Genomic DNA, 20,939 nt, shown 5'->3' with positions numbered 1-20,939 from the left:
GGAGCAGTTCTGTGCAGAGCTGTGTGCTGCATCTACCTGGTGCAGAGCGGAGCCCACCCACAGCCCCCTCCTGCAGCACCAGGACGGGACCACCGGCCCCTTCGGGCAGCTCCTGCTCGCCCAGCCCTGCTCCAGGACAGCCCGACACAGCTCACCTGCTAATAAAAACATCAAGGTCAGGCTCAGAACTGAATTCCTGCCAGTAGATGCAGCCAGCCTGCAAGGCTCGGCGTCTGCAATCAACCCAGAACACGAACGCTGCCGTAACGAGGGCAGCAGTCAGGCAGCAGCGTGAATTTTGTTTTGGTGTGTTTTGAAACAAGCTGAGAATTTCAGCAGGGCTTTCTCCCCGTTTGCTGAGGGCCAGGCCAGCCGTGTGCTCACCTCCCCTGCCCACAGGAGGCCAGGGCAGAAGCAGGCACAAGGGTTATGTGGCACAAGGGATACGTGGCACAGCCCGGCAGGAGCCACACAGAGGCACAGCCCTGCCCTCCCCGCTCACACTGGGCTCTGCAGCCTCCAAAGAGCTCCAGATCCCTCATCTCACGGCCAGGACAGTCCCTCTCCCACTTCTGACCGGGCAGCAGAGCCCATCCTGGGGCTGCAGACAACCGAGAGGCAGCCGAGCTTCCCTGAAGCCCACGTGGTCGTTTTGCAGCGTGGTAATTAAGGGCTCGTGATGCTCTGAGCGCAGTTTTCCACCAGAAACGGCCCCTGCAGCCCTGAACACCGCCTCCCGGTCACCAGGGGATCCCGTGATGGGAGCTGCCAGGGTTTTACCCACAGCCACGGGCAGCCGGCCACCAGCCACATGCCCCAAACACAATCCATCCACCCCTCATTGCAAGGGAGGCGAGAGGAGGCAGCAGAGAAACCAGAGAGATCCATTTCCAGGATTCCAAACCCTCGTCCCTGCAAGGTGTCGGCACAGCGATCCCGTACAAACCAGGCTCTTCCTGGAAGAGGCACTGATTCAAGCAACGCAAGCAGGGGCGCAGCCTGCGGCAGCCACCAACACTTAGAAATATAAAAATCAACCCGATCACGGTTTTCCTGCTTCACCTCCAAATTAGCAGTGGTTTCACTCTGTGCTGTTACATTTTTCAAGGACTGCTCCCAGGCACAGCGGCTCTCCTGCTGCCCACACAGCCCAGCAGCTCCACGCTCGGCACGCCGTCCTCCTGGAGACGCTGGCTGCTGGTGGATGCGCTGCCCTCCTTCTCCTCGCTCTCCTGCCAGGAGCAGCATGAGCAGGCTGGGACTTGGGCACGAAAAACCTTGCTGACATTGGCTGTTTAAGAAATAAAATCTTTTTTTTTTTTTAAATAAGAAGCATAAGTCCTGAATTAACCTCAACAAGAAGCGTTCTTTGGTGACCACACGCTCGTGTTTGCTGCCTGCAGCAGCCCCCAGGGCCCCGACCTCCTGAAGGGCGCAGGTGAAGGCAGATCTATGAGCCAAAGCGTAAGCGAGCACCACAATCACGAGTGGTGATAAAACTATTTATTTTTTAAAGTAGGAATTTGGCACGAGGGAGTTGTAAATCCTCGCCCCTGCCACAGCAGGCTCTGCGCGAGCAGCTTGCGAACAGCTCCGTAAAACCAAGAGGGAAAACTACAACCTGTGGGGTTTGCCAGCTAACACCTGAACTGAGCGCAACTCCTGGCTCCCACCCCGAGGGATAAAATAACCCCGCACCTCCTCGCTTCCCAGCCCAGGAGCAGCAGCAGAGCAGCGCGTGAAACGTGTGGATTTAGCCAAATCCCAGCTGTACCCACATGCCACAAGTGAACTGAGTCACCGAGCCCTCGCCTCCAGGCCTCTGGGCAAACAGTGTCAGAAGCCAAACCCCGCGTCCCGGTGCCAGCAGGCACTCCCTGGGGCTCGGCCCGGTTTCTGGATGAGTGCAAAGCACCCTGCGAGTCACTCGCCCCTTCCGCAGATCCCAGCCCAGCCCCGGGTGCTCTCTACAGCGTTCAGAATAGATCTCACACTTAAATACCATCTGCCTTACACATGCAGCAAGCGTGAGCTCGGTCCGTGGTCCTGAAGGCAAAAAGGAGCAGACCTGCAGCTCGGCTCATCAGCAGAGAGCTCGGCACCTCTTCGGCTAACTCTGCACGCCAACACCACCAGTCCCGGGCAGATTTGCTGAGTGCAAGCACCTGACCCCAGTCTGACAGCCCTCAGCTGGTCCTAAGCACGTGCTTAGGATTCCAGATCCTCATTGTGGAGCCCTTGGTAACCAGCTGGGGAAATGGGGGGTGAGAAAAACAGGGCGAGAAGTTTAGATGGGGGGGTGATGCTGATTTATTATGCTGATTTGTTATGCTAATTTACCACCTGTCTGACATTGGCAGCCTGCTGTGGCTGAGTTTCTCTGCTACCTTCCACTCCAGTCCATCCTGCTGGCCCAACCTCAGATGGGTGGGCAGCTCTGCCTTCGCTGGGAGGGCAATAATTTTCCTCACCGTGGCAGCCCTACAGAATCCTAAGCCATAACGCTGATGCCTGACACTCCGTCGGTGGCAGAGGAACCCCAGGGCCCTTCACGTGCTGCTGTTTCCCAACGCCCTGCACACCACAGCACACCCACAGGGCTGCGGGCAGGCCCCTCCAGCTGCTGTGTGCTCACAACCAGGAGCTCCAGCGCAGTGCAGTCCCCCCAGTGAAAAGCTCCTGCTGACAAAAACAATCACCAGCCCCCTTTAAACCGCTCTGCTCGGAATGCCAGGAATTTTCCCAGACACTCGAGCCTTTATTCCTGCTCCCAGCTGCACTCCAGGCGGGTGAAAACCTCGCTGGAGAGCCCAGATATGGAGCTACCACCAAGACGTGCCCCATAAAACAGCACAGAGGCAGGAGACCCAAAAGCTGAGGCTCTCCCCTCAGGGCTAACTCAAGGTTACCCTGCCCGAGGCGATGTTTTCCTTGCGAGTTTTTGGTCCCGTTCTCGAGGGAGATGCAGGAGCCCTGAGAGCAGGGAGGGCAGCAGCGCTCAGCATCCTGGAGGAAACAAAACAAGTCCCGGAGCAGTGCCAGTGTTTCAAATACCCCGTGTGTCCCAGGCTGGCCTCAGGGCAGCACAGGCCCCGCTGTGCATGGAGAAGGGCAGCGTGCTGACCACGCTGTGCTCACCTGCCCGCAGGAAGGCAGTCAGGAAGTCAAAGCAGAAAGCAAAATTCCTCCTGAGGAAAGCACTCCTCGGGCAAGCTCCTCGACTCCTTTCCTGTATCCAAGCTCCTGGTGCCAGGATGGAGTCTCGATTTCCAGGCACACCTCGTCCTGATGGCAGCAGCCAGGTAATGGGGCTCCCTCCAGCACCTGCGAGCAGCCAGCCCAGCCGCAGGCACTGCCTTCAGCCTCACCTCAGCCTCAGCAGCCTGCCTGCCTTCCAGAAGCAAAACCAAAGTCCTCCAGAGCCACACGACTTGGCAGGGGCTGAACACACCAGCTCCGACTTCCAGCGCTGGGTGTGAAGGCAGCACACAGCTCCTCGTTCTCCCTTACACCACAGCATCCGAGATGACACAGCCACAACCTGTGAAGGCAACATCGATGGAATTCCCTGCAAACAAACTGACTGCTTCTGGCTGAAACTCCCCTCCAGTTTTTTCTACTAAAAGCAAAATTCCACGTGTTTCCTTCCCATAGTCTGTTTTTTAACCATTTTCCTAAAACACCTGTGAATTAATTAATTTATTGGGAGGGTTTTCTTAATTAAGGAAGGATGAAACCTGCATTTTGCCCTGTCGCAGAAGCCCTGGATGAGAGCTCACAAAGGAGCCAAGGAGGCTTTGCGGGCATTACGCGCACGGTGCTTTGCAAACATGAACACAGCCTCAGAGAATGAGGAAAGTTGGTTAAGGCAGAGACTGTGGAACGAAAAATGAGAGACATTTCCTCTCCGATGACCTCAGAGGATGAGAAAGTTCAGCTTTCCAGCAGCCTGAGAATTCCAGCCCCCCCCAGCCACCCAAAGCCAGGCGGCGTCCAGCACACAAACCCAGCCTCTCCTCGGGGCTGTTCACAGAGGACCCCAAATCAGGCAGCCAGGAGCACAGCACGCTGCCCCAGCTCCTTGCTTTTCCACATTATCTAGTCACAGCGTGCTCAGGCTCCTGATTTCATGCAACTCCTCAAGCAGCCAGGTCTGACAGAAGAATAATCCCATCCCTGTATCCACCTGGAGACTTCCCCGTGCTCACCAGCGGCGCTCCCAGCTCGTGTTCGTTTCCTTGTGACCATGAGGAAGAGGAGCAGAAATCCTTCCTGGTTCATCCAGGGGAAATACAAACAGATGTGGGACGAAGCCAAGAGAGGAATTGAGCACCTGCCCCTTCGAAGTGCCATGGAAAAGGTTTGGGGTCGTTTTGGGGGGGTGTTAACAAGGGGCCGGATCCCCACCGTGTAACAGCCCAGCTGCTGAACAGGCCGTGCTGGCGATCAGCCCCCGCGATGATTTGTTTTAGTTACCACTGAGAGTAAACACGCCTAATTCCCACATACGTTTCCAGAATTTATTGCCCGATTACAAAAAAAATAAAAAACTATTCTTTATATTTTTAGACAAGGGAACAGAGACCTTCTAATGGGAACCCAAGAGTTGGGGTCACCGCTGTCTCCTTTTTCCCCCCCCCGCCTGCCTTACGCAACCACCCCACGGCAGCTCCCAAGCAGGGCTCCCAGCCCCCGGACAAGTCTCCTCGGGACACTGCCTGGACGACAGCAGGAGGGGAAGTTTTACATCCCCCAGGCACGCAGCTCCGAGTTAAACCACAGCCACCACGTTAACAAGCTGCCTGCTGGGTACCTGATTAATGCAGCCTCTGGGAAGCTTCCCGGTGCGTTAGCACAGAGCAGCTTCAGTCTGAAGACTCGAGGCCACGGGAAAAGAAAAGAAAACCTCTACCTGAAAAAGGCACGTGGGAAAAGGCAGGCTGAAGGGACTGCTCAGTCTCTGTGAAACCACGGCATAACCTGCGTTCCCCAGCAGGAGCTGCAGAGGCAGGGGAAGGAAGGAGAGCGCTCCTGCACGGCACAGCCTGCCCCAGCAGGAACCCACTGGCTCCTCACCTCCAAGGGATGCTGGAGACATTCCCCGAGTTGTTTCCTCACACTCATAACATGGAGGTGGCACAGGCTCGGGGCAGCACCTCAGGCAGCAGCCAGGGAGGACGGTGGCAGCCCCAAAACCCCCCGTAGGGATCCAGCGCGGGCGCTCTCACCTCATGCTCCCCGCTGCGATGCGCTCCCCGGGCTGTGCGAGGCACAGGGAGCCAGAGCTGCGCGCTCCATGGGAACCTCTCTCGAGCCGTCTGACATCTCAGGAATTCCTCGTGTGTGGGAGACGGACGCTTCTTGGCTTCACAGAGGAATCCACACATCTAAACAGAGCGCTGCCTCCAAACCCCCGACCCCACGGCCCGGCCAGCCGCAGGCTGAGGGTGCTGAGCAGGGAGGAACCTGGGGAGCCCCCAAAATCCCCCCATCACCCCCCGGAGTGGTGCCGACTCCCTGCTGGCTCTGCTTTGGCACCCAAACACCATGAGCTGGGGTAAGGCTGATTGCAGCAGGGGGAGGCTCTGGAAGGAAAGCACCGAGGAGCCCTGGGCTTTGGGATCATTTTTCTCCCTTGAGCTGCTCTGGGACTTTTACGTTCCCTGAATATTTGAGTCCCCCTCCGGCACTTTTACAATCCCTTAACATATTTGAGCGCCGAGCTTCAGGTACGAACCTCGGAGCTCGCTGCAGCCGCAGGGACGTGGGGGAAGTGAAGAAGAGGCAGATGGGCGTCAGCTCGGGGCAGGACAGGGTCACGTCTGAGGACTGCGGCTAACCCGAAACCAGCAGGGCAGCTTCTCCCATCCGCAGCCTGCAAGGTGCTGAGGACAGGTGCTGGTAACCCAAGCTAATCTCCTGAGCACACCCCCACCCTGCACTTCTTCCCGTGGCCTCCCAAATTCCTCCGCTTCTTGCACAACCCGGGAGAGGCCACGGCAGCATCACGCCACTCCTTCCCCTCCCAGCCTCCGAGCCAAAGCAGCACGGGAAGGAGAGGAGCACGAGGAGCAGGGCAGCCACCGAGGGCACCGGGCGCTGCCTCGAGCCCAGCGGGGACACTCGGAGACGGGGCTGCGTCCCTCCCCGCAGCTGGCGACAGCGCTGGCATTCTCCTACAGAAGATAACATTTAGGCAGCTTGTGGCCTTCCAGCGGCGCTGGGGACTGGCTGACAGCTGCCACCACAGCACTGACGCCGAGTCCTGACGCCGTGCCGGCCTCCTGAAAGAGTTATTCTTTCGGGCTTTCGTTTGTTTTGCCGACGCAGAGGGCACGCACGGCCCCAGCATTTGCCAGCTCACGTCCTTCCACCCACTGCCTCGGCGCTCGCTGCGATTACGAGCGGCTCAGAGCGGCTCCCACGCAGAACAACATGTTGCATCTCTTCTGCAAGAGGAAGGGATGCTCTGGATTCGCCACAGCGGGGAAGGAAAAACTATAAAAATCTCTTTCTGGGCAAGATTTGTTCCCAGCGCACAGCCCCAGAATAAGCGTTCAGCTGCAGCGGGCTGTGGTTGAGCTAATTGGGCCTGCGGTCGCAGCAGTCGGGGCTGGCTTCCTGCAGAAGCACAGGCGAGCCTCCCGGGGAGGGACTGCAGGGATTGGAGAGGCAACCACCAATTCGCCTGCTCCAATGGAAGCCCGTTTCCCCATCCCTCCTTCCCAAAAAAAAGCTCACGCTGCAGGCAGAGGAGCCGGCCAGGGCACGGAGGGAGAGGGCTGCTCCCGCTGGGCTCGCTTCCTGGCGCACGTCAGCAGCTCGGGGAAAAAATCTGTCGCTTCTGTTCGGCGCTGCATGGGGGAGCACCTGGATTTTTCCCAGGGAAAACCCTTCAGAAAGCTAAAGCTAAAATAACCGAGGGGAAGAAAATAAACAAACATTCACGGGAAATTTAACTCTGGAACTTCCAAACGGTGCCACCGGCTGGGCAAAAAGCAAGGAGGGGGAATGCCCAAATCCGAGCAAACCCCAGTTTCCACTGGAACTGAGTCACGGAAGCATTTCCCTCTAGAGCTTGATTAAAGGAAGATGTACGCCTAGGGTTAGGGCCAGCAGCGACAGGGCTTCTGGCAACCACCCTGGCACAGCACACAGAGCTGTCCTCAGCCCGCTCCGCACAGTCCTTCACCTAATGCTGACCCCTCACGCACCGGAGGGGTTTAAGCCTTGCAGTCAGAAAGAGAAACCAGGAGCTCACAGCAAACAGCAGCAGAATTGCATGAAGTTTCTCACGACTTGGGCAGCTCAGAGCTTCCCCTCCCTCCACAAAGTCAGGGCAGGACACGAGGCAGGGCTGTAAATCGGCTTCTCCAGCAGGTAACGCTCACACGTAGCTGCCAAACAGTCCCCGAGCCGCCCGGCAGCTTGCTGCAAGGAACAAATCTCACTGTCTTTCCGGTGAGGAAGACGTTATTCATCTCTCCTCTGTGCAGAGCAGTGGTTTTTCTGACAAGACCTACTATGAATTAACACTTCTTGGTAAGGTGGCCAATAAAAGCCCAGAGACCGAGAGCTAATGTGAAGGAACCTCGGGGTGGCAGGAAGGCACCCACACCGTGACCACAGCTCGCCCACGGCTGTGTGCGCATCCCGGGCACTCCTCACCGGGCATCGATGGTCACAGAGCCCTCGTCCACGCATGAAGCCACAGCCCGCACACCAGTCAGCTGTGACATCTTCAAAACGTACGGCATCACGGTGATCCTCAGCCCAACGTGGAGGCTGAGGCCAGCTGCTTGTCCCTGCCTCTGCTAGCTTGGTGCTTTTCAGAAGAGGCAACGAGAAGGTCTGAGCTTGACGATACATAAAGTGTTTCATAACTGACCCAAACTCTCACCCACAGCCCAGATTACACAAAATCATTACTTGCTGTTTAAAGGGGGCTGTTGGTGAGTCGGAGCGTGATGAGGAGGCTGCAAGGAAGACACCCGGGTATGCAGAACTGATGCCTGCACACCCAGCCCTGACCACGGCAAAGGTGAGTCACGTTCCCGGGGCAGACCAGCAGAAAACTGCAGCCTCCAGGGGCCGGAGCCGACCTCCCTCACAAGCAGGACATTCACAGAAACAAAGGCTGTCTTGAGCACCGCTGGTGCGATTCTGCTGCCTCTGAGGCAGCTTTCTATAGGCGAGCTTCCTTTCATTTGCTTTTGTTGGTCATTTCCAACAGCAGCACTTCAAGGGAACTTGATTGTGCTGGAGACAGAGGCATTCTGGAGGACTGTACAAGGGCAGCACGCATCTGGGGAGCTTTCAGAACACATTATCCAAACCTAAGGGTCACTACATTCCAGGATGTCAGTGTCAGCCGGACACTTAAAATAGCTTCACCAATCTGAATAGCCTGAATTATTGCACACCAGAAACCTCCTGCGGGGGCTTTTTCAACGTTATTTCCCACTGCAGATACAAACAGCTGGTAAAAATAAATGAATTTATCATCGGTTGTTGGCAGCAGCAAACCATTCCCATTCAGACTTTACGCTCAGAGGCACAGCGCCATAAAGTGACACCACGAAAGCCGTAAGCCCTACAGAACAAACAGCTCTGAACACCTTCATCCCGAGGCCTCCACGAGTCTGCTGGGGGAGCAGCGGCAGTGCAGAGATGTGCACGGAGGATGAAGGAAAGAGAGCAGCCGGGACAGCCCTCTGCCCTGCATCAAATGGGATCAGGACGCTGCTCTCCCTGCTCCTGCCAGGCCCGAGGTTTTGGGCAGAGCAGCAACATCGTCCAAAGGCAGAGCTCAGCAGCGAGGCGCTCAGCCTGCAGATCCCTGTGAACCCACCCTCGCTCCCTGCACAAAGTAAGCAGATTTTCTCCTAATGGAGCCGGGCACCGAATTCACGCTGGAGTGCAGCCATTTCCCTTCGGTGCTCAGATGGGAGCCAAGCATCTTCGGGAACTTTTAGTTAAAAAAAAAAAAAAAAGTGACAGAGCATTGACGTAAGCACACCAGGCGGTGAGGTGCCCACACCAACGAACCCAAGATTCAATCCCATTTTCCCCCAGGCTGGGCAACATTTAGGCTCTGGTAGCAGCCCAGAAAACCCGAGCAGGCACCAGTAGAGCCCAGCAGGCTCCCAGTAGCGTTACACAGGACACCGCAAGGGCTGCCCCGGGGGACAGTTGTGGTGTCCCCACCTTTTGCTGCTGAGCTCACCTCCATCCCCCAGCCCCAACTTTGTGCTCTGCGGTTCCTCCATCGCCTACAGCCCCGCACACCCAGCCTGGAGCTGGAAACTTCAGCTTGGGCACAGCAGGGGCAGCGGCCGGCAGCAAGGAGCCGCAGCACCGGGGGAGCCCAAACCCTGCCGGAGGGCAGCCAGGGCCGGGCTGGTCCCCCTCGGTCCCCCCCGGTGCCCCCCAGCCCCTCGGTGCTCACCGCGAAGCGCTCCAGCTCGGTGGCGGCCATGGCCGGGGCTGTGTCCGCCGCGGGTGTTGGCGGCGGAATGGCTCCAATATGGCCACCGCCGGGCACGCCCCGCAGCCGGCCGGGGCGGGACGGGGCGGGACGGGGCCGGGGGAAACCGGGGAGGGACCGGGGGAGCCGCCGCTGCCCCCTCACGGACACCGGCGGGCACCGCGGGGCCGGGGAACGGGGCTGGGGCAGGCCCGGGAGGGCCCCGAGCCTCCACAGCGGGGAGCGGGGCCGGGCCGCGGAGCTTCCCCGTGAGGGGAAGGGGCCGAGATCGGCGGCTCCCGGCAGCGGGGGGCAGCCAGGGGAAGGGGCTGGAGGAGCCCTGAGGGATGGAGGCGGTGGGCACGGCTGTGGCACACACAGGGGTGACACAAATGTGACACACACGGGTGTGTAACACACAGATGTGTAACACACACCAATATTACACTCACAGGTGTGCACTGCCCAGGCTCAAGGCACACCCAAGCACTCCAGAAGGCCCCAGGTGCCCCCACACCACAGCCCCACAGGAAGGGGTCACCCACTGGGGCAATGGCCGAGCTTCAGTCCTGGGCTGGGAGCTCTGGGCTTGGAGCAGCTCAGCTCTGGGCTGGGAGCTTGCAGCCGTTTCGCTGGGTACAGGAAGGTGAAGTCAAACCTGAGGGCTGCCAGGCTTCCCTCGTCGCTCCTTCCAGCAGGAAGCACGAAGCCAGCTCCAGCACCCTCACCTTTGTAAGCCCCGGAGCCATTGGTATTGCACAAGCTGTTAGCACAGAGCAGCGTTTTTCTTGCTTTCTGGTGCCCTCTGGTGCAGTGCTCCTACCAGGGAGCAGCCGACCGGCGCCACGCGTTCACCGTCACGCAGCTGGGCACTACACCAGACCTTCACCCGTCTGCTCTCCTGGTTTGGCCCTAGGCTTTCCTCACCCTTTCCACCAGCTCAGCCCCCATGTCCTTGCCAGAGCGTAGCCCTGGGGGGCATTTGAGGCTCTGCAGCACTGAGGGAAGCAGTGGTGAAGGGATGTAAGCGCCTCCCAGGGACCCAACAAGGCAGAGCTCACCTGCACAGCTCTGTCTGCAGGATTTCTCCTCGTCTATTCAGGTGCTCCCAGCTCACCTGCAGCAGGAGTTCCAGCATCCTGCACAAAGGCCACAAATGCAGCTGTTAGTTGATTATGATATAGTCAGAGCTTCAAGCAGCACCCCGATTATTAGGGAACAGTGAGCAACCTTGCTTAAGGCGCCTTTTCCAATTATTTTCAAAAGGTTTTCCAGATTTCAACATTTTTGGCAAGAGAAGGCAAAAGAAAGATAGCCAGTATCCGAGTTCCTTTCCATTCATCACCCACAAAAACACAGTCCCTGCAGTGCCCTAAAGCAGGACAGAAGCATTCAAAGACAACCAAACCTCAGCAAACAAATTAAAAGAGAACTTATGCTTCGTTATAATACTCTATGACCCACACTCCATATTAACTCCCATCTTCTCCCTTACCAGCTATTTACAATCTTTCCAAAGGTCTCTTGCTCCCACCACAATATAAATAAATGAGACCGCACTGCCCTAGCAGGCACTGAGTTGTGGTGCTACAGCAGGTGTGCAAGATCATGTTATTTCCCTACATCTTCCCAAGGCTCCTCAGCATCCACCTAAATCATGCTGCAGGAGCTCTGGGAAGCGCTGTTCAGCCCCGAAGGGGAGTGTGCTTATGCTAGAAGAATAAAACAGGATATGAAAATGAGATGCACATAGCTGAAGGGAGAGGGCAAGGGTCACCAAACGCAAGCACTTAGAGGAATAGGAGATTAGGGAGAGGCTGTTTTCTCCCTTGAAGCAATTTCAAAGCATTTCTGAGGATGTGTTATCCAAGTGATCTGCTTTCTGAGATATGATAAATCTGGTGCAGTTAAGAAACGCTGTGTGTTGTTTTTTTTTTGGTCCTTCCTGAGTAGAATGCATACATGCGAATCAATTCTCCTAATCCATACCCTTGTTCTAGTTAAAGACGAGTTGCAAAAATGCTGTACTTCTCTAAAGAGGGCACTGCTGAACACCAGATGCAAGAATTCAAGGCATAAAGGAAATTCCAAGACCTTGCAACAGATCAGGGGACAGCACTGGTGCTGCTTGGCTCTCAGGTTGAGCTGTGGTGCTGGTACCTGCAGTCCTCCCTGCCTTTGTCTGCTAGCAGGCCACCAGCATAGGGCAGATCTCTGCCACAGGCAAGCATGGTGTAAAAGCTTGGAGTTATTTTTAAACACCTTGTTATTCCAACAATTTCAAAAGCTCCAGGTGCATAAAAACGGTCTCAAGAGAATTTTTAGTTTTTAGTGGCTCCTTTAACTGCTAGGACATCCGTTGTTATGCAAATTGTTCCTAATGACTTAGGAATTAAAGGTATATCGCAGTGGAGCTGGGTGCTCCTGCAAGGGTTCTAAACTCAGTGGAATATTTGTACCTGCTAAATGCACGGTGAATTTAGGTCAGATTGGGAATTGTCTACAGGCAGAGCATGCAATGGACTGGAGAGGCACGAAAGCATCCTGGCACCTCTGTCCCGGGGAGAGGGAAGGAAGATGTCCCTCACTGCGTGACCGCTGGCATGGCAGCAGCACAGCTCTGGCTGTGGGGAGATCAGTAGCTGCTGCTGTTCTTCTTCACGTGGTGACCTTGGGTACAAACAACGAAAATGGAGTTAAATAGATGCTGTCACAGACCTTTTTACTTCACATGCAGCCTCCCTGAGTGACCGATCATCCCCCTGCCACACGAATACTGTAGCAAGTCCAAGGCCTTCTGAAGATGGCTGCGTCCCTCAGGGCTGAGGAAAATCCTTGATCTTCAGACCCAGGTGGTGCAGATAAACAAACTCTTTCACATTTCTCAACACAGGCCAGAGGAAGTAGCTTTTTGGTAACTATTTTGAATTACATCCTCCTGAGTAATTTTAGAAATCAAACGGTTTCACAGTTACTCTTCTAGCAGCACAACCACCAAGAACTTCATTAAACGTTCATTGGTTGTACTGACAATGCATGGGACTTACAAGGATTTCCTACAGAAGTACTATCTTTCTCAGCTGAAGTCAACAGGAGCTGTAGGTCCATTTCCCCAGAAATGGCTGGAAATGGCCCCAACTTTCCCTGCTTCCTAATGCTGAAGGGCAGTATTACCACGCTGCACCTCATGCCACGTTTGCGTTACCCTGTCAGGATCCCATCAAGTTCACAGGCACCACCTGAAAAACAGGGGATGTTTGGGATGGGTCCTTTCACCATCTGCGTGGAACAAGCAGTATTTCATAAACACAAACCCTGAGATGCACAGAAGGCTGCATTTGAACGGCTGCTGTTGAGAAAGAGCCTTTGAAGTGGTTACTGAGGTCTTAGAGTTACAGCTGAACTTTGCTCATTCGTCTGAAAATACCTTTTATCTGCAAATAATCATCTCTTCCCGCTCCCCCTTTCCACCCCTTTGCAGACTTTTTGCTCAATTGTTTATATATTGAAGGTTGCTGCATTTTGCCAAGGAACAAAGGAAGAGCTATTTCCCTTCACAATGCATGCTCTTTGTTTCACATGAAAATATCAACAAAGAAACTGAAAAATCGTGAGCTTTGTCATTCTGTTTGTCCTGGGAGCTCTGCTTTCATTTCAGAGGAAAATAAGCTTGCCTTGGGGGACAAATCCCACCCACAGTCAATACCACCTAAGCCCCACCTGCCTGCACAGCAGCAGCACGCCATCCAGCCGAGACTATCCCCATATATTCCCTTTTTCTTCCTCTTTTGTTTCCAGCGTGATGCCTCCTTTTCCTTCTAGCCCTACCACGCGGGAAGGAGCAGGGCCTGGGATACCACCTCGTTCAGTTTTGAAGTGTCAATAGAAAAAAACTTTGCTCTGAATCACAGACACACGGTTTGGGTTGGAAGGGCCCTAAAAGCCCATCTAATTTCACCTCCCACCAGACCAGGTTGCTCAAAGCCCCCTCCAGCCTGGCCCTGAGCACCTCCAGGGACTGAACACTGGATGCTTTGCTTGATCTCCCACTTTATTTCCCAGGTTTGCATGCTGTGACTAATTGCAGCCATGTAACCTTTACCTTCCTCCCCTGACAGGGTGCCAAAACACCCCAGCCTCTCTGCGCAATTTACTACATTGTCATGCCAATAGCTTGAAAGTTTGTGAAATTTATTCCTGGGAAAGGCAACACTTCTCAGTGCAAAATAGAGGCCAGCTCTCTAAGGCTTATGACACAGAATGAGCAAGCTGCAATATTTGTGTTTAAAAAAAGTAGCAGTCAATTGATTTAATCGTGGGTTTCTGTACGTTGTTTTTGTCCCAGCCAGTAAATTAGAAATATCAAGACATGTAACAGTTGGCTTGAAATCTCCTAAGAAGCAGCCCACAGCATTCCGTAAATAGCCCCACACAAAATATTTGCTTTATAAGTTTTTGGTGACACAGAAAAGAAGGTAAAACTTCTCATGTTTTTTTTAAGGCTGGAAATTCCAAATGACTGATAAGCATAATGCCCATGATGCTCTAAACTCATTTATTATGTAAATTAATACAATTCATTCAAAAAGCTTAATTTCTGCTGCACAGTCTGCTCAGAGGATGACCAGCCTTGAGTAAAACAAGAGAAGCTCACTGGGATCTGATCCCCTGGACTTGGCACTCAGCCTGAAAGGTGGGCAGCCAAAAGACAGCGGCAGATAAGGGACAGCACTGGCAAAAAGGATGGAGAGAGGGAAGTTGGGAAAGAGACCTCACGCCTACTGACTGAGGCTGTGAAAAGGAGCACAGCCACACGGCACAGCCTGCCCACAAAGAACGAGGAGAGCGTGCACGGGGCAGGTGCTTGGATGAGTCACTGGAAAATTACCCGGAGAAGGAGCTCCTCGCAACAAGGCGCTTAAACGAGAGGAACCAGTTCGCGCTCAGCACGGCACGAGGCGCACTCGTAGACATCCCTCTTCCTCTTCATAGCCTCCTGGGGCCGTGCCTTCTCGTTTTGGGGCCACGTGGAATGCCAGGACCTGCAGGGAGAACAGCCCCAGTAACAGCCCTCCTCTGGGCCACAGAGAGGTGGTGGGACCTCGGCCACTGCAAGAGGCTTCCTGGGGCACAAAGGGCTCTCTGCAGGAAACCTCTTGGGGTGGGGATAAAACAGGGGGAACTGGCAGCACCCTCGTGGGTCCCAAGGGATACAGGGGTGCAGGGAGCTGACGCCTTCCTCAGGGCTGTCCACACAAGCACAGTACCCAGCACCTCCCCACAAGCACCCACAGAAATACTGCCGGGGCCGTGCAGTCCCCTGCGTAGCAGCCAGCCCTAGGACAGAGCCTGCTGTGCTGGAGCCAACTCAAGCACCAGGAGCAACTCCTCCTGAAATATTTGTAACATAAGAAAATGCTTTACACAAAAGCCCATTCTTCTGAATTATTTTCCATCCTCCTCTTGCTCATTTGCAGACATGAGCTATAATCCTAGGGTACGGCTGAAAGTTTGCAATGCAGAAATCGTGGACTGCTGAGGTTTTCTTATGCCTGCAACAGATTCTAGTAAGGAAAAGAAATCAACATTGAAACCAAAGCGTAGCAATTAATTTTTGGATGCTTGCTCGTGATTAGCTCTCTACAGTAGGCAAGGCAGAACTGTGGGATGCCGTAAGCTAGAAAGCATTGCTAATACTCCAAAATACTACGCACTAGCAGCTCCCTCGGCAGAGGGCGAGGTTACTGTATATGCCACATCTAAAGGCAGTAATAAAAGGTGTGCGATTCACATGGAAATACTGAATTGTTACAATCAGCATGAAGATTACACGCTATTATGTGAAAGAACATTAGAGCAGCAAAATGATTTTGAGGAACTGGCTCGGTGCCAGCTTGTTAGCAAGAGATAAAATAGCTTGTCAGAGACCTGCACAAAGATGGAGCGAGCAGGAGGAAGGCTGCCAAGCAAAGACTGAGCAATCTGCAGGAAGGGGCTCTTCCAGCACCAGTAATGGGTGCGAAGAGGCAGAAAGGAGGTCAGCCCCAACGGGAAAGGAGAGAGGTTCGCTGCGTGGAGATCGCCGCACCTTGAATTGCCTTCAAAATGGAGACTTTAGCACTGGCTGATGCTCCATTTTATTCAAGCCCCAGGACGGTGAAAACAAAAACCTACTTTCTGTTTTTCTCCTCCACCCTTGTGCAGTTACTTTTATCTGTCTTCATGCCACACCGACTCCGCTCATTCCGCGCTCAGTCGCTCTTGCTGTTTTCCTAGACAAACCGTTCAGTCATTCAGGAATCAATTTCGGGAGCTCAATTGCAACACTCAGCCGAGGAGAAAACAAGTTTGCAGGCTGAACGTCATCTCTCCAGCAGGTCTTCAGTCCTACTCCTTCCCCTGGGGAAAAGACATTTGTCTGAGGTTTTTTAACTGTAGAATTGAGAACAATAATTATGTTAAAAGAAGTGCTTTAGCAGAAGTAATTGATACGGCAGCACAGTTAGACAGCTTCCCTCTATGAAAAGAGAGGGTGTCTCCCCTCGGATGCACACAGAGGTATGGGCATGCTGTGAAGGTTTTGGCACGTGGACACGTGTACGGTGTGGATACGATATGGATAAAAGATAAACACAGAGAATAGATACGGTAAATAGCATCATAAGAAAATGAACATATTTCACAATGTTGACGTATTTTCAGTCAGAGACGCTGACCCAAAGGACTCGCAGGCGAGCCAGCAGCACAAGGGAGGGTTTTTGTGCACCACAAAGCTGCCCCTGCGGGGTGACTGCTAGCCAAAGCTCGCTGAGACTGAACCAAAAATGATCATTTTAGAAAGCTGGAAGAGGAACAAACCAACACAGCGTGTGCGCTGCCTACGGAGCGGGCTGAGGGGGGTCCCCACCGACCCGGGGAAGGCTGGAGGGCTGCCTCCTGCCTACCCCGGAGCTCCGGGGCCACAGAAACCCCAAAATTCCCCCCGGGAGCCTCGGGGCCGAGCCCCTCACCTGGCGCCGGGGCCTCGGTGCCGGGCGGTGCCCGCAGCCCAGCGCCGCCCCGCGGGGAGGAGACAGCGGGGCCGGGCTGAGGAGGAGGAGGAGGACGAGGAGGAGGAGGAGGAGGAGGAGGAAGGCGGGCGGGGCGGCTCGGTCACCTCAGCGGGAGCGGCCGCAGGTGCCTGAAGCCGGAGGGGCACCGGGCAGCCTCCTCCCAGCACAGGGCGGCCTCGCTCCGCCTGGGGGGGCCGGTGGCGGAGCCCCGTCCACCTGTGGCGACTGCGGGATGGCGGAGCTCGCCCTCAGCCCCGCCGCCGTGCTGGGCTTCCTGCGGGAGCGCGGCGGGTGGGTGCGCAACGCCGAGCTGCTGGGAGCCTTCCGCCCGCTGCTGGAGGCCGCCGGGGACGCGGCGGAGCGGGCGGAGCGCCGGGAGCTCTTCAAGCGCTCGGTCAACGCCGTGGCCACGGTGAAGGAGCGCGACGGCGCCAAGTTCGTTGTCCTCAAGAGGCACCTGCGGCTCCCACCGCCGCCCGGGGGCGTCCCGATGGACGGCGGCGGGACCCCGCCTCAGGAGCGGCTCTCGCCGTCGCCCCCCGAGGAGCTGCGATTGCCCCCCGAGGAGCTGAGGTCGCCCCCCGAGGAGCAGCCGTCGCCCCCCGAGGCTCTGCAGTCGCCCCTGGAGGAGCAGCCATCGCCCCCCGAGGCACTGTGGTTGCCCCCCGAGGTGCTGAAGTCGCCCTTCGACGTTCTGCCATCACCCCTCGAGGAGCAGCCGTCGCCCCTCGAGGCACAGAAGTTGCCCCCCGAGGAGCAGCCGTCGGGCCCCGAGGTGCTGCCATCACCCCCCGAGGTGCTGCCATCGCCCCCCGAGGAGCAGCCATCGCCCCTCGAGGCACTGAAGTCACCCCCCGAGGTGCTGCCATCGCCCCCCGAGGAGCAGCCGTCGCCCCCCGAGGAGCAGCCGTCGCCCCGTGCCGTGTCCGAGCTCCGTGGCATCTTCCAGAGGAGCGGCGGTGGCGGGGTGCCCCTGCCCGCCGGCGGGTCCGGGAGCCGTCGGGAGCCGGTGCCCAAGCCCTGCATGCTGCCCGTGCGCTGCGTGCCGTCACCAGCCGCTGCCCCAGAGCAGCCCAAGGAGCCCGGAGCCGCCTTGTCACCCTTGCCGGAGGAGGACGAGGCCGGGTGCCGCTCTCCCAGCCTGCGGCGGGTCTCCAAGACGCTTCGGGCCAGCGAGGAGCCGGCGGCGGTGCCACTGGAGGAGGCCGAACACCGCTGGCTGGTGATGGCGGCCGAGGGGCAGTGGTCCCAGCAGCTCCACGGGCTGCTGCTGGGCGACGCCAGCCTGGCGGCCCGGCGGGACTTCATCTCGGGCTTCACCGCCCTGCACTGGGCCGCCAAGAACGGCAACTGCGACATGGTGAGGAACATCATCGAGGTGGCGCAGAAGGAGGGCACGCACGTCGACGTGGACGCCAGGTCGCACGGCGGCTACACGGCGCTCCACCTCGCCGCCATGCACGGCCAGGAGACGGTCATCAGCATGCTGGTCCGCAGCTACCACGCCAAGACCGACCTGAGGGACTACAGCGGGAAGAAGCCGCACCAGTGCTTGAGGGAAGGGGCCTCCATTGCCATCAGGCGCTTGCTGGGGGACCCCAGCCTCGAAATCACTGGGGGATCCTCCCTGCCCATGAAGAAGAGCACCAAGATCGCTGCTTCCATCCTGAGCTCCACCAGCACGTTCCTGGGGGTCATATCCGATGACATGGCTTTCTATGACCTCACCAAAGGCTTGAGGAAGCCTTCGTCCCTGAACAAGCTCCTGGCTGCCACGACAGGCCCGAGGAGGAAGCCAAAGACCAGAGGGGGCTTCCCTTCGTATTGTTCCCTCTCTGAGGTGGTGGAGGAGGAGGAGCAAGAGGAGGTCGTTGTGAAACGCCGGCCGGTCTCCGAGCTGTTCTTTGGCCACTAGCCACTGCCTTCTGGGGATTGGAATTGTTCAATACTGTGACTGGGGGCCTTGGTCTTCTCTTGAAGAAGTAAATTAGATTTCTTCTCTCTGTGTCTTTCTTCTTAGAAGTAAGTTCCAGTGAGCCAGTAACAGGGTCTGGCTCAAAGGCCGCCAGCTGAAACCCAGTTCTCAGAAGCCTGAGGGAAGGAGACTGCACAGGGAACGTTACAGACAGTCCTTGTGCCGTGCTGATGCATTGGTGAAGGCCACAGACTCTGTGTAGACAGGTTAAAATGCTTAAGGTGCAGCTTCCTTGGTCTGTGCTCCTCAGCCGAAGAGCCAAACTGAGGTAAAGAAGTGCGGATTTTACACTGTGAACAGCAGCCTGGGAGCCGGCTGCTTGAACACGACTTGTTACCTAGCAGGCTTGCGTTCGAGGAAAGATGCATAGTTTTCTATGACGTTTCTGAATGTTTTGGTAACAGAGGAGGAATATTTCTATTTTAAAATTGTGTATTTTCAAATTGTGTTTTTTTCAGAACGAGATTTCTCACTACCAGAAATACTAACGTGTCTTAATTGTTGCCTAAAGCATTTTATTAGATTAAGAGGTTAAAAAAGAAAACACCCTCATTGCTCAGTCACTCTGACCTGTCTACCTCAGTGTGAAGCCTAGGTTAGCTTTTTTATTTTTATTTTTCCTCTTCCTGAGGGACTTTTTGACCAGGTGGTACTAACTAACCATGTCTCAAAACTGTGAATGCTTAAACTGTCTGCAGTGCTATCGCTTAATCTGAGTGAAAACCTTTTTGATGTCTGATAGCAAAAAAATGAAGTGGAAAACCAGGACTCCGATCCTGTGCAGTGTGAGTAGCCAACTGGAAACAGAGTTAGGCTTGTACATCTGATTCTTTTTATTTAAAATCTGAACTTTGATTTTGGACTACTTATGAAAATATTTATAAAGAGATTGGGCTTTGTTCAGTGGGTGTTTCATGATAAGATGTCTGCATGACCTCTTAACGTGTATCTCAACAGCATGAATCACGGATCTAAAACTCACTTTTCTTTTGTATTATAATTGTTTTATATAGAGAGAACGACGTGTAGCTCCAAACAGCATGCTAACTGCGAGCAACACATTTGCCATGAGATTGTTATTATTTTTTAAATTATGTGGCTAAAGTTAACCTGAGACGAAGAGGCAGAGCTAAGAGAAACTGTTTGGTTGCTTTGCACAGTCTGCTAAACCGCCTCATTTTTCATCTAAAACTAACAACAAAGCTGCAGAGCTCAGAGGTGACAGCGGTGACTAAGTTCTGTGCTTGCCATGCTGCTGTCACAGTCAGGTGTTTGGGTTTCTGTCCCAAACACTTGTTTGCGTGCTTTGCCTCTCTGAGTCAGCGACTCCAGGAATGTGGATTTTGGTTTTTGTTTCCAGCCTTGAATTACGCCTCGTGCTTCCTCTTGTTGTCTGTAATTGGCTTCCCCCAAACACTCTAGGACCGTGCAGGGTGTGGAGGCGCTGCCTTTGTTCCCTGCAGCATTGGTCTGGTCGCTGAGCGCAGAAGGGTCTGAGCCAGCTGCTCTGGGAAGAGAATGGGATTATTCTGCACCCGTCTGCTTCCGTACTGAACTAATTAAGGTGTTACGCAATGTTAATGACCAAGCACCTCATGACTTCTATGTCTGGAGTAGAGTTAAAAAAAAAAAAGTTCTGTTTGCTCCGTGGCTGGTGGTGTGAGCAGTGACCGGTGCGGTCGTCTGAAACTGCGGGGTGAGCTGCAGAGTTCCAGGAAAAATGTCTGTCGCTCTGTTTTAAAAATCCTTTCTCAATTTAGTGACATTAAACACCTTTCTGCTGTAGCTTTTGAAACCACGGAAGTGTGCATGTGTGTTTGCCTTACCTCTGAGGCGCCCACAGAACTGAGGCTGCCTCAGTGCGAGTTGGAAGCTGTCTCTGGATTGACTCAGTCTTATTTGGGGGTTTGTTATGAATAGGTCTGGTGAAGCACATAGTCACAGCATGTGGCTGAATTTTTAGTGCTAATTTTGAGTTAAAACAACCTGAGGCAGAGGTAAGGTGTGAGGATGGAGTGTTTTGGTTCAGAAAAAGAACACCCGAAAACCACTGCAAGCTGTGGTTACGACTTCACCTTCGCAAAGCAGGGAGAAGCTTTCAAAGCTCCTGCGCTGCTGCGGCAGGGCAGAAAGAAGAAGTCACGTCTGCGATAAGGCTCTGTTGCAACACGTCCCATCAAGGAAGTTCTGCATTCCTCCCTCCTCCGAGGCCTCTCCACGACTAAGCAGCGTGACACCGGAGCCCCCAGCAGCGCTGGAGGAGCCCTGGTCCTCGCCACGTGCCCAGGAGGTGCTTGGCCAAGGGCTGTGATGCTGGGGGGTGCCGAGGCTGGCAGTGCCACGCGGGTGGGGTGGGCCCGGCTGTGCCCGCGAGGCTGTGCCATGACTCAGCTCGCTCCTCCCTGCTGAGGGCATTCAGGAAAAGAAAGCGCCGGGGCAGGCTGCG

At 55.2% G+C, this 20,939-nt stretch overlaps 2 protein-coding genes and 2 long non-coding RNA genes across 10 annotated transcripts in view; 1 reads left to right on the top strand and 3 right to left on the bottom strand.

Annotated features, from left to right (window-relative positions):
• The window catches only part of SEPTIN8 (septin 8), a 36,988-nt gene extending 27,422 nt beyond the window's left edge, over positions 1–9,566 (bottom strand). For all 5 annotated transcript variants that reach the window (XR_014697961.1, XM_084535829.1, XM_084535830.1 and 2 more), the window contains exon 1: positions 9,449–9,566. Coding sequence is in view for 4 of the 5 variants with exons in the window: in XM_084535829.1 (XP_084391955.1) it covers positions 9,449–9,478 (30 nt within the window). In the remaining variant the exon portion in view is untranslated. The remainder of the gene's footprint in view (positions 1–9,448) is intronic.
• Positions 2,000–5,175, bottom strand: LOC311444294. Of its 2 annotated transcripts, XR_014697800.1 has the most exons (4): positions 4,913–4,932; positions 4,209–4,272; positions 3,139–3,541; positions 2,000–3,006 (listed from the first exon to the last, which is right to left on the bottom strand). It is a non-coding gene; the product is annotated as an uncharacterized lncRNA (long non-coding RNA). The 2 variants fall into 2 exon arrangements; XR_014697799.1 differs by having other exon boundaries at positions 4,209–5,175.
• Positions 9,567–14,007: 4,441 nt separating the features above from the next.
• On the bottom strand, positions 14,008–16,582 carry LOC311444572. Its single transcript, XR_014697959.1, has 3 exons — positions 16,477–16,582; positions 15,395–15,865; positions 14,008–14,508 (listed from the first exon to the last, which is right to left on the bottom strand). It is a non-coding gene; the product is annotated as an uncharacterized lncRNA (long non-coding RNA).
• A 47-nt stretch (positions 16,583–16,629) lies between these two features.
• Positions 16,630–20,292, top strand: SOWAHA (sosondowah ankyrin repeat domain family member A). 2 transcript variants are annotated; one of them, XM_084535823.1, is made up of 2 exons: positions 16,630–17,293; positions 17,336–20,292. In XM_084535823.1, exons 1-2 carry the CDS (start codon positions 16,751–16,753, stop codon positions 18,431–18,433), a joined length of 1,641 nt encoding a protein of 546 aa, XP_084391949.1. In that variant the 5' UTR covers positions 16,630–16,750; the 3' UTR covers positions 18,434–20,292. The 2 variants fall into 2 exon arrangements, with proteins under 2 accessions (XP_084391949.1, XP_084391948.1); XM_084535822.1 differs by having other exon boundaries at positions 16,630–20,292.
• The last annotated feature ends 647 nt before the right edge of the window (positions 20,293–20,939 follow it).

Source organism: Aythya ferina (genome assembly GCF_964211825.1).
Source record: "Aythya ferina genome assembly, chromosome: 14".
Taxonomy (NCBI): Eukaryota; Metazoa; Chordata; class Aves; order Anseriformes; family Anatidae; genus Aythya; species Aythya ferina.
The sequence above is the reverse complement of the archived record's forward strand: the minus strand, read 5'-3'. Positions and strand labels throughout refer to the sequence as shown.

Excerpts from the sequence above, each read along its gene's own strand:
- SOWAHA (XM_084535822.1), top strand. The coding sequence starts at position 16,751 with ATGGCGGAGCTCGCCCTCAGCCCCGCCGCCGTGCTGGGCTTCCTGCGG.